Raw genomic sequence first — 13,409 nt, forward strand, 5'->3', positions numbered from 1 at the left:
TGCATGTCTGTGTGGGTGTGTGAATATGTGTGTGTGCATAATCAGATACATATATGTGAGAGAATGTGTGTACATGTACATAAATATATGTGGAAGTCAGAGGTAAACCTTACATGTTGTTACTTGAGATATGACAAGTTTGTTTTTTGAGATAGGGAAATGAGGCTCATTAAGTAGGCGTGGTTAGGGGTCCAGCAAGATTGAAGAATCTCTTATTTTGTCTCCCCAGTGTTGGTATAACAAGCACACAGCACCTTGGCTGGCCATTATACACATACCAGAGTTTAGATATAGGTCTTCAAGTTTGAGTGGCAAGCACTCAGGTGGATGAAACATCTCTCTAGCACTCACCCTTGCATTCTCTATCCTTCACAGTATGTGGAACAGCATGATGTGTTGGGAACTGCATTTTCTTTCATTTCTTATCTGAATTGTAAGCTAGTCTCAGAAAAAGTACACAGATCAGATATATTTATTATTGAAAGCATGAAAAATAACAATGAATTATCTTATTATATTAGTTATATAATGGTAAAGTTGTATTTTAGCTCAGGAACACATATATATTAGCACAAGGAATAGTAACACTGTTGCAAAGAATAGCAAATAGAAATACATTTGTGCAGTGACTCCAGATTTTGCAAAATGATTGACAGGTGTTTCTTGAGACTTGATTGAATGAGAATACATGAGAGGGGAGGGAGGACACTTTGTCCCTGATGGATTGAAGGTCTAGAGGGGATTGCGGAAAAAAAAACGCAGCCTGGGCCAGAAACTCTAATCTTCGTTAGACAGGAATGAAGCAGAGCTGATAGGAGGGTGGCAGAGAGGCTAATCCGTTTACCACTGGGGTTGTATCAATGTCCTTAGGGTGAACCAGAGATTTCAGCTTAAAGTTCTGCAAAATGGTGGTCAGGAATAGAAACAGCTCCATGCGTGCCAGGCCCTCTCCTGCACACATCCGTTTTCCTGGGGGGCAATTTTAAAAATACTATTATTGTCATTTGTAAATGTGAGAATCACAGTGGTTTTAACTGACACAAGAGGCTATGAATGAAGGGTAAGTTATTGGATAGGTTGGTAGAAGGATGGCTACATGAAAGGACAGATGATTAAGAAGATATAAAAATGTGGAACAAATTTGTTGCTCAATTAACCTACACTATTAAGAATTACATTCCTCAAAAATACTTTTTAGTTAGAAGTGGTTATTAACATCTGTAATCAGACTCCCCGGGAGACTGAGGAAGAGGAATTAAGTGTTCATTATCAAAAGTATCAAAACCAAGGACAGAAGCTTCACATTCAAAGGCAGCATGCACACTGAAGATATTGAGTCAATATCCATGACTCTAACCCTGAATGAGAAGGAAGAGGGTTCTCAATCATCTGGGCAGAGTGTCCTGCCACAACGACAATGTCTCCATCTTCTCATGATGCTCTCAAAGCTTTTGGCATTCTGAACTGTGAAAAAATCTGTATTCTAATGGTGCATGACCTTCTAATAGTTACATATGATTTCTTTTTATACTTCTCCATTACCCATGCATTGTGAGGCAGCAAAGAAGTCATGTATTAGAATCTTGCTCCATTTTTGCCATTAATGAATACATAAGGTTTGAGAGATTAATGTGCTGATTTATCCCTAATAACCCAGAGATCTGGGAGACTCTCTCGTTGCCCTAGTCCAACTGATAAATATTGTTCATTCAGGTGTTTACCAAGGGCACTTGTGGATTTCATGAATTGTCTGTATTTTGGAGACTTGTGATTACATAGTAGAGCAAGGAGGTGATTGACACAGCAAAAAAGACATGAATGTAAATTATGATGTCTCAATTATCATGGTGAGTGAGAAAAGTGTAAATAAAGTCTGCGTCCTTTGCTATTTCTATGATGTAGTTAAAGGAAGAAAACAAATAGTCTACACTCTAGCTTTCTCAATTTTGAACAATAGATGAACAATCAAAGCCTCACTTTCATATCCTGATAAGGAAGAAATCTCTTTTTCATGACAGCGCTTGAACACTGAAACTGGTACCCCTGATCATTGAAAGTCTACTTCCCAGAGTCTCGTGACACTGGTCCATGGAAATGAATTTCACTTACCTGTTGAAAAGGGCATGAAGTAGTCACTTTTCTTAAACTTTCCATTCTTATCAAGAAAATGGCCAGGGTCAAATACCTCTGGGTTGGGGAATTCCTTGCTGTCGTGCAGCACTGATGACAGTGATGTTATTATCGTTGTTCCCTATAACAACCCACAGATAGAAATCAAGTTACAAAAAAACATCATAGAGCTAAAACACATTAGGAAAATAATGTCGTTCAACTTCAGCTCCATAGTGGGTGTAATGTTTAAAGAACAGTACAAAAGTTTCAGCACACAGGGCACATTAGGAGCAGGGAGGAGTCTGAGGCCGGGCACAATGGTGTCACTAAAGTGCCTTCAGTGACATTTCACGTCATTTCACGTGAGTACTTGGACTAAAACTCCCGAGCCTCTTCCTTTCCTTCAGATTAGACTGGTGCTTCTCTGACCACTCTTCGCTATAGCTCATCACATCTGTCTACACACCTCACATGCCAATCAGGTTCCAGATGGAATAGTTCATTGAGTGTCTGAACAAAATAGGAGGTCATTCATTAAAAACAACAGCGAAAATTTGGGAAGAAAAATACCACTCTATCATATATATATATATGTATGGTAAGTAAGTAAATGTAGGGCTATGTACCAGAGTAGAGGTGTTGCAGTAACATATGCAATCTGTCTGTATGAAGGTACAGACACAAACACAGAAACGGACATATGTATATGTGTCAGAAAAACAGTATGAAGATTATTTGGGAGAAAGAAAGGAAATAATGGAATGGGGAAGAGAGGGAGTAAATAAAATAAAATTCAAATAACATTATTGGTAACTTATAATGTCATGATCTGATGAGAGCTAAATCAATACAACTTCTGAAGATACCCAGAAATTGCTGGGTGATGATGCTGGAAAGGTCTCTTCAACTAGCACACAAACTAACCTTATATTATGTCAAAGTTTCTAGGTATATGGTCTAAAAGTTTCAGAGCATAGCCACACAAAATTAGAATGTGGCTAAACCAAATATGGTTATATTTTGTAAACTAAAAATACTATTTTTTCTTTTTCTTTTTTCTTTTAGTATTTTAATTTTAAATAGCTTGCTTCACATGTCAATGCCAGTTCCGTCTCCCTCCCCTCCTCCTGCATTCCCCACCATCCCCCCCAGCTTTCCACCCTATCGCCATTTCCTTCCACATAGGGGATATCTAGAGTCTTTCATTTCACTCAGGGCAGAGTCCAGGCACTCCCTAAATGTCTAGGCTTAGAGAGAATCCCTCTTTCTGTTATGGACACACAAAGTCCATTTGTATGCTAGGGATAAACACTGATCTACTCCCCAGGGCCCCATAGGTTGTCCAGGCCTCCTCACTGACTCTCACACTCAGAAGGTCTGGATCAGTTCCATGCTATCCTCCCAGCTGTCAGTCTGGGGTCCAAGAGCTCTCCCTTGTTCAGATCAGCTGTCTCTGCTGGTTTTGCCAACCCATTCTATGCCAATTTGCTCATTGCTCTACTCTCTCTGTCACTGGATTCCATGGGTTCAGTTCAGTGTTTAACTATGGGTGTTTGCCTCTGCTTCCATCAGTCACTGCATGAAGGTTCTAGGATGGTTATATACATCAAGTTTATTATTAGGAATGGGCATTCGAGGTGGTCTCTCCACTATTGCTTAGCTTGCCAGTTGGAGTCATCCTTTTAGATCACTAGAGGTTTCACACTGCCAGAACTGTCTTCTAACTATGGTTCCTTCTACCCCCTATTCTAATCCCCACTCAACCTTCCTGTTCCCCCATGACCTACAGTCTCCTCCTCTTCTCCCCCTCTCTTCTTCCCAGCTCCCACTCCCCCCACCCCCTCACCATTTTCCCAATCTGTTCAGAAGATCTTGCCTCATTCCTCTTCTCTGGGGTACCATGCACATCTCTCTTAGGTTCTTTCCTGATTCCCAGACTCTCTGTAAGTGAAAGTGTAGAGTGGCACTATCCTGATCCGTGTCTAAAATCCATATATGAGTGAATACATACAGTTTGTCTTTTTGTGACCGGGTTACCTCACTCAGGATGGTTTCTTCTAGTGCCATCCGTTTACCTGCAAATTTAAAGACTCCATTGGTTTTTTTTCTGCTGAGTAATACTCCATTGTGTAAATGTACCACATTTTCTCTATCCACTCTTCAGTGGAAGTGCATCTAGGTTGCTTCCAGGTTCTGGCTATTACAAATAATGCTACTATGAATATAGTGGAGCCGATGTCCTTGTTGTTATTAATTTGCATCTTTTGGATATATGCCTAAGAGTGGAATTGCTCGGTCTTGTGGTAGATTGATTCCCATTTTCCTGAGGAATCTCCATACTGATTTCCAAAGTGGCTGTACGAGTTGGCACTCGCACCAGCAGTGGAGGAGTGTTTTCTCTCTCCACATCCTCTCCGGCATAAATTGTCTTCGGTGTTTTTGATTTTAGCCATTCTGACAGGAGTAAGACAGTATCTCAAAGTTGTTTTGATTTGCATTTGCCTGATGGCTAAGGATGTTGAGAACTTTCTTAAGTGTCTCTTGGCCATTTTAGCCTCCTCTATTGAGAATTCTCTATTTACTTCTGTATCCCACCTTTTAATTGGATCCTTTGGTGTTTTGGGGACTTGCTTCTTGAGTTCTTTGTAAATTTTGGAGACCAGCCCTGTGTCAGATGAGGGGTTAGTGAATATCTTTTCCCATTCTGTGGACTGCCTTTTTGTCTTGTTGACTGTGTCCTTTGCCTTACAGAAGCTTCTTAGTTTCAGGATCTCCCATTTGTTAATTGTCGATCTCAGTGTCTGTGCTACAGGTGTTATATTCAGGAAGTAGTCTCCTGTACCAACTTGTTGAAGAGTATCTCCCACTTTCTCTTCTAAGAGTTTCAGTGTGGTTGGATTTATGTTGAGATCTTTGATCCATTTGGACTTAAGTTTTGTGCAAGGCGATAGACATATATCTCTGCAGTCTTCTGCATGCTAATACCCAGTTATGCCAGCACCATTTGTTGAAGATGCTTTCTTTTTTCCATTGTTTAGTTTTAGCTTCTTGGTCAAAAATCAAGTGTTCATAGGTGTGTGGGTTAAAATCAGGGTTTTCAATTTGGTTCCATTGGTCTACCTGTCTAATTTTGTGACCATACCAAGCTATTTTCAGGGCTATAGCTCTATAATAGAGCTTGAAGTCAGGTATGGTGATGCCTCCTGAAGTTCCTTTATTGTATAGGGTTGTTTTGGCTATCCTGGGCCTTTTGTTTTTCCATATAAAGATGATTATTGTTCTTTCAAGGTCTATGAAGAATTGTGCCAGAATTTTGATAGGTATTGCATTGAATCTGTAGACTGCTTTTGGCAAGATTGCCATTTTTATTATGTTGATCCTACCAATCCAAGAGCATGGGAGATCTTTCCATTTTCTGGCATCCTCTTTGATTTCTTTCTTTAAAGACTCAAAGTTCTTGATATACAGGTCTTTCACTTCTTTGGTTAACATTATCCGCAGATATTTGATGCTGTTTATGGCTATTGTAAAGGGTGATGTTTCTCTGATTTCTTTCTCAGCCACTTCATCATCTGTATATAATAGGGCCACTGATTTTTTTGAGTTAACCTTGTATCCTGCCACTTTGCTGAAGGTGTTTATCAGCTCTAGGAGTTCCCTTGCAGAGTTTTTCGGGTCACTTATGTAAACTATCATATCATCTGAAAATAGTGAAATCTTGACTTCTTTTCCTGTTTGCATCCCCTTGATCTCCTTTTGTTGTCTTATTGCTCTAGCTAGAACTTCAAGTACAATATTGAAGAGATATGGAGAGAGTGGAGAGCCTTGTCATTTTTCTGATTTTAGAGGAATTGCATTGAGTTTCTCTCCATTTAGTTTGATGTTAGCTGTTGGTTTACTGTATATTGCTTTTATTTTTGACATATGTAAATTATGTGAAAATTAATTTCTAGTGTCAATAAGACTTGAATGTATTATATTCATAAGCATTTGTTTACACATTTCCTGTGGCTGCTTCTCTGATATAATGACAATGTCTCTAAAGGGACAGCAAAGTTTTTATGAACTAGAAATCCTGATATCTACCAGAACAATTATAGCAAAGATCACTGGTTCCTTCTTATCTTTTTTGTTCTGCTGAGATGAGTGGCTCCATTCTGATCAAAGTAATCACTTGTCCTATTTGTCAGATGTGAGAATCGGCTGTGAAATAGCCAGGTTGTCTCATAAAAGAAAAGAATGTTATATTCTACTTAACTAGACTACAAAGAGACCAGTCATAACATCATCCAGCCACAGAGGGAAAATGTGATGTAACTTTAGCTCAGGCAACACTCTCCTCAAACTGGACCTCAAACCCAAGGAAGATACTAGGAGATATACTGTTCTAATCTTGTCCTTAGTTCTACTTACCATTTAGTTTATGACATAAACATAAACAAGTTATGCATATTAGCCATAGACCCCTCAATGATCTTACCTCAGGAGTATCCTTTAGCCAAAAAGAGCACTCAGGCAACTTAGCCCATATACTAAATCTATTATCACAACGCAAAACTCATTGACACATGGAAAAAACTAGTTCCATCATATCTACAATGATGTTAGTAACTGAAACCTTGTAAATATCTTTTTGCACCACCCCACCCAAAAAAATACAAGACTCTCCAGGAGAAAGAACTTGATCCTTTTTGAATGAAGATTTTCATATAAAAATTCTGAATTTTTCATCTGTAGAATCTGGTACTCAATAAGAAGTTTTATATTGTCTTCAAAGATGAAACAATACATAAATCCATAAAAATGGGTTCAGAGAACAATTTAGAAAAGAGACAAACTTTTGAGAATAAAATTTACCTCAAAGTAAAAAAATCTGTGTTCCTGGGCCATGATCATACATAAATGGCTCCAGAATAAAGTATCTCTTACATCCTTAAATAAGTCAGACCCAAAATTTTTATCTGATCTACACAACTATCAGTGTGTCCCTAAAACATCAAACTTGATATGGAGATATTAGAGTTACAGTTGTTATTCTTATCAGAAATGTGACAAATGATGCACTGTGGAATGATCTTTTTGCGTAGTGTGAAGATTAGCCACACTGATTGATTGAATAAAAAGCTGATTGGCCAGTAGCCAGGCAGAATTTAAAGACGGGACAACCAAATTAGAATGATGGGAAAAAGTAGGTTAGAATCAGAGGACATGTCTGCTAGCCACTGAAGAAGCAGGATATGTAGGAAAGGAGGTAACAAGCCATGAGCCACATGGCAAAGCATAAATAATAATAATAGGTTAAATTAATTGGAAGAGTTAAGTAGTAGCAAATCTGAGATATTGCCCAACGATTTACAATTAGTATTATATGTCCAATCACTTATTTGGGAAGTGGCTGCTGGTTATTTGGGATCAGGCAGTCAGGGTAGAAAACTCTGTCTACAGTGATGCCTACTGCATACAGGTCTGTTCATCACTATCTTGAAATTCATCACACCTAAGAGAAACTTAAGAACACAGGAATACAAAAAGTACATTGCAAAACTACTAGCCCACATAACATCATCAAATCCCATGTATATTTACAGATACATTACTAGAAATAATAAAATTCATTTACAGATAAAAATAAGACCAACAAAATGATTCTAAAAAATATCTTCCTTAAGAAAATGCAAAGAATAGCAGAGTCACTAGAGAAATAAATGACAGACATGAATAATTAAGGAAACCACTAAGAAGATATATACAGGCTACATTATTGAAAAGAAACATGGAAAAGAATTCAATATCACAAATAAATGATTAAATGATGTAACATATTAATGAGTTGAAGAACTCAAGATATGGATTCCTTCCAATTTGAAGATTTCTTTTCTCATGATGATAAAATCTAGAAAAGACTTTTGCGAATTTGACAAAATGTTTGAACTTTAAAACAGAAATACCTAAGCATTGCCCAATAGTGTTTGCAACACAGAGCAAATGTGGAAGCATTATTACCAGATATCTCTGTACCTGTAGTAGCGCTGCCCTCCTTATCACAGAGCAGTATAAACCACAAGCATCCCTGAGTGGCTCAGAGGACTGGAACAACACTGTGAACCTGGGAACATCAAGAGGACGGAGGTGCAGCAGAGAAGAGACAAGCTTACCTTGGGAATGAAGTAGTCCCTGAATTTAATGTCACAGGTCACCGCATGGGGCAGGTTGGTGGGGATGAGGTCGATGAATCTCTGGACCTCATGAATCATGGCATCTGTGTAGGGCATGTGGCTCCTGTCCTGCATGCAGGGGTTGCGGTGTCTGCCAACCACTTGATCAATCTCTTCCTGGACTTTAGCTGGTTGATCACAGTGAGAAATGAGGGAATAGAAACACGACATGTTGTCAAGGTGTCAGGCCATACACAGCATAATGTAGGTGTTCCATGGAATTATAAATACTCATTATTTCCTTCAGGGGTAAAGGCATTTATACATATATTCATGCAGAAATGCTGTGTTACAGGTTTCTATATAGATATTATGATAGGTCAGTATATAATTACTAATTACTAGCCATAATGGCTACAAAGTAAAAGTATTTAAAAGTATCAAGTAAAACAATGTAGTGACAATGCTTTCTTCTGTGGTACATAAGAAGTCAAATAATAAATCTCTATCTAAATACAATATTCTCTTACAGTCACATTCTAATTTATATGTGTTTAAGAACATGTGTGTGTATGTGAGTATGTGTGTTCCATGTCTACAACTAAAGAAAAACTTCTATTTTGCTCACACCCCATATTGAAGATCAACCTCTTCACCTACTTCTGAAATATACTTATATTTGTGAAATGACTGTTTCTTATATGCCCACATATGAACAACATTTAAGACTTTCAGATATGGGAAATGGATTCTTCAGTTGTATCTACATCATCTATATGAACAAATACACGCAAAAGATATACACCCTTCCCTTGTCTCACTTTATTACCAATAACATATTGGGACCTCGTGAAACTGAAAGGCTTCTGTATGTCAAAAGACACCATCATTAGGACAAAACTGCAGGCTGCAGAATGGGAAAAGATTTTAACAAGCTGCACATCCAATATAGGACCAATATCCAAAATATATAAAGAATTCAATAAACAAGATATCAGAAAACAAATAACACAATTAATAAATGGAGAAGAGATATAAGCAGAGAAATCTCAAAAGGCTGAGAAAAAACTTACAGGTACTTAGAGAAATAACGAAAACCTTAGTTATCATAGAAATGCAAATCAAAACTATTTGAGAATTTATCTTATACCCAACAGAATGGAGAATATCAGTATTTAAAAAGCAACAGTTCATACTGGTAATGATGTGAATCAAAAGGAATGTTTATGCATTGTTGATGGGAATGCAAACATATACAGCCACTGTGGATATCAGAGTGACAATACTTTATTTTTTTATTTTTTATTTTTTGGTTTTTTACGAGACAGGGCTTCTCTGTATTGTTTCGGAGGCTATCGGTCCAGCCCGGCCTCGAACTCACAGAGATCCGCCTGCCTCTGCCTCCCGAGTGCTGGGATTAAAGGCGTGCGCCACCACCACCCGGCGACAATACTTTAAGAAGGTGGAAATCAATCTAAATCAAGATACAGCTAAAATAGTCTTGTGCATACAACTAACAGTTGATTCATCTTATAACCAAAACACTTGCTAAGCCATGGTCATTGCTTCTTTATTCATAATATCCAGAAATCAGAAACAACGTAGATGTCACTACACACAAGGATAGTTTTTTTAAGTGATAAGTTTATACAGTGGAGTATTATTCAGCCATTAAAAAATAAAATCTTGAAATTCTCAGGTAAATGGATAAAACAAGAAAAAAAAAACAACCTGAGTGATATAATCCGGACTCAGAATAACAAACATGGTTTTTCCACTAACATGTGTGTATTACCTGTTAAATCAATGGTAACCAAGCTGATATCTGTAGAACCACAGTGGTTATATATAAGTAAGGGACTATGGAGAACAAATAGATATTGCCAGGAAGGGGAAGTAGAATAGATAATTATCGTTGTATGAGGGGAATTAAGTGGGAAGGAGAGACAGGAATGCAGGAGGGAATACGAGGAGAGACAGTTAAAATTCTAGGCCATTTGAGGGATAGTATGGAATCTTAATATAGTCAAAACTTCCAAAATACACATTTGAAACATATATGAAGATGACCTAAATGAAATAGCCAAATATTTAGGAGACAGAGCCCCAACTGAACATCCTTTGTCATCAAATGAATCTTCTAGTACTAGGGTTGGGTTACATCTAATTGATTATTGGTCAAAAGCACTCCATAAAATGTCCAAACAACCAAGGCTGTGGCCAACACAATGTCTTGCTCACCACAGACAGCAAGATCCCATTACTGAAGCAACACCTACACAACTCTGTGAACATGGAGAAGTCAATCTGATGCCTACATAGAACCTTCACCCCTATGTTCCATCATCTTAATACACTCTACATGCTATCAAAAGAGAACATACACACAAACTCAGCCACAAACCCTTTGGTCAACAATGGTGTCTTGCATGCAAGATATGCTATGGAAATGGTGGCACAAAACTTGTGAGAGTAACCAACCAAGAACTGATTTGAATTAAGGTCCACCCAATGGTATGAAAGCCACTCCTGAAAATGCTTTGTTGGCCAATAATTGGATACTAGATAGCCCAGAAACCTATGGTAAATCCAAATAGTTCTTTTCTAAAAGTGAAAAACAAATAACAACAATAACATAGCAATTTAAAGACTCCTAAAGACATTCTGCTATGCTCATAGATCAGTGTCTTTCCCAGCCATCTTCAGAAAAGCTTTATCTTGCACTTTATGGCAACAGAAACACTTAGCCAGACATCATGTAGAGTGTGAGAGACCTCGGGATACTTAGCCCTAAATAGAATGTCTCCATCAAAATTCTCCCCTCAGGAATCAGGGAGCCCTTTGAAATAGGAGGTAGAAAGTGTAAGTACCAGAGGGGATGGAGGATATTAAGAAAACAAAGCCATCTAAAATCAAAATAATCAAAGGACTTATGAACTCACAGAGACTGAGGCAACATGCATAGGGACTGTGTCGGTCTGCATGGTCCTTCACATATATAGTACGGTTTCCACTTTAGTGCTTTTATGAGATTCATTGATTACGAATGAATGGGTGTCTGTTTCCTGTGCTTTCTCTTGTGTTTTTTTCCTATGTTTGTTTTGTCCACTTCTGATGTGTCTTTTCTTGAATCATGTTATAGATATTATATTATATTATATATTATTATTATTTAGAAACTTAATTGCTTCCTAATGAGAGGCAGAAAACAAGGGCATCTGGATGTGAGAGAAGACAGGAAGTAACAGGAAGGGATAAAAGGAGGGGAAAACATAATCCTAGCATATTATGAAAGAAAAAACATTTTCAATGAAAAGGTGTAAAATAACAGATTGGATTTTAATACTTTGTCATAACAATATCCATTGTTAGATTAATTGCAATTACATAAATAGTATGCATTATTATGAAAAGTATAATTATTTCCATTATTATCAGTTTTTGATAAATGGATACATTTTTATTTTTTGTAATTTTCCATTTCTTTATTTACTATTATACTGGAAATTTAACTAGGTATTTTTAAATGCTGGGAATATATGCTCAATTAAAAGGAGCATTATACTGCAAGTTGTTTCTCTTTCATACCTCACTTTTTTGTGAAACCCCTACAAAAAATCACATGGTAAATACTGAATTGGGAGCTTCCCAGACCTGGTACCCAGCAACCTCTCTGATACTCTCACTTTCTCACAAGAGCCATTTAGATTCCTGGAACCCATGACTTCCTGTGACTTTACCTCAGATATTAGGGTGAAAAATTCTCACAAGTATCATGAAGAAATGGAAAATTGGATAAAAATCATGGCAAACCTAGAGTTCCAATCTGCCTTTGATTTTGTGAACTTACAAGAAGCCAGCTGATCTGCAGAATTATGGTGTAGTCTTGGTGAGAACAGTTTACATGTGACTAAGGGATATCCCTGAAGGGTTTCATGCTTCTATTCGGACTTAACACTCTGTGAGTCTGCCTTGTGTGGATGTTTTGAATCCATTCTGATTAATACATGGGAAATATTTTCTATTAAGTTGGTAAAATATGACATGCTGATTTATTCCTTTTATGTGGAGGATAGACCCTGTTGCTCACATTCATGGAATAAGAAACAGAAAGGGCTCTGACATGCAGAATCCTGGGACTCAAATGTTGACAACTTCCCCTTTCATCCCTATGCATTCCTCATTCCTTATCAATCATCAATGTGTCAGGTAAAGGGCTTCTTTGAATTAATTTCTTTTAATTACTTATATCCGGGAAAGGGGTCACCTGCAGAATGGGAATAGGGAGAGAACTTCAACAAGGCCAGCATCCTGTATACAACATTGTTGTCTATTGAACTTCTATTGCTTTGGAAGAAGAGTCTTCAAGGGTCTGTAGACACAGATCCACAGGTTGTTTTTCATATTACATGCATGTTCATCTAACATTTATGTTTCAACATCACATTTCCTGTTCTATGTTTTCTCATTCCTCATCCTTTTGTTTCAGTAATTTGGTAACACCTTCTTGGCTGCTTACTGGTATCTCTTCTTATCCTAAAAATATAAATTTTGATTCATATTTGTGCTTTTGTCGTGCTATATATATTGGACACAGGAAGGAGGTGCTGAAACACAGAGCTGTTTTAAAGTACAATGTAAAGTGAAACACTAGTGGTACACTTGAAATAAATCATTGTTCAACAGAAGTTTAAGGAAATGGATTTCTGAAGTGATAAAATACCTTAATCTACATTTTCTGCATCAATGGAAAATGCTTTTAAATAATCTAAATATTTTTGATAATTCTCAAAATGCACAATACCTCAGAAAGTCTCAGATTATTCTAGGCTTCCTGCTTATGATTCAGTGAGGTGAGGTTTGTTTTCTCCACCCCAAAGTTCGATTCTTCCGAATGAGGAAAGGAAACTGAAATATTTTAGCTGGTCTAAAGACATTACTTTAAAGAATAGAAGAACATATGTCCATCAGAGAGTGTACCCTGGCTATGCATGGAGCAGTGTACCTTTCAGGGAACTCAGACACTAAGCAGAATTTAATCGCTTTTCAGACACCCAAAGTCTGTTTCTCATAGTCACGATGTTCGTTACAGCCATCGAATGGCACAGAAGGTGAAGGACTGAGACTTCTCTAAGAATAACA

General features: G+C 37.5%; 1 protein-coding gene across 2 annotated transcripts in view; it reads right to left on the reverse strand.

Annotated features, from left to right (window-relative positions):
- Positions 1-456: 456 nt before the first annotated feature.
- Positions 457-13,409, reverse strand: part of LOC101841752 (cytochrome P450 2C27-like) — a 35,308-nt gene continuing 22,355 nt past the window's right edge. Inside the window, exons 8-10 of one of the 2 annotated variants that reach the window (XM_040741786.1) lie at positions 8,268-8,455; positions 2,110-2,251; positions 457-969 (exon numbers count right to left, since the gene is read on the reverse strand). In XM_040741786.1, coding sequence (XP_040597720.1) covers positions 788-969; positions 2,110-2,251; positions 8,268-8,455 — 512 coding nt within the window. In that variant the 3' untranslated portion in view covers positions 457-787. 2 annotated transcript variants of the gene reach the window in all.

Source organism: Mesocricetus auratus, unplaced genomic scaffold (genome assembly GCF_017639785.1).
Source record: "Mesocricetus auratus isolate SY011 unplaced genomic scaffold, BCM_Maur_2.0 Super-Scaffold_4256, whole genome shotgun sequence".
Lineage (NCBI taxonomy): Eukaryota > Metazoa > Chordata > Mammalia > Rodentia > Cricetidae > Mesocricetus > Mesocricetus auratus.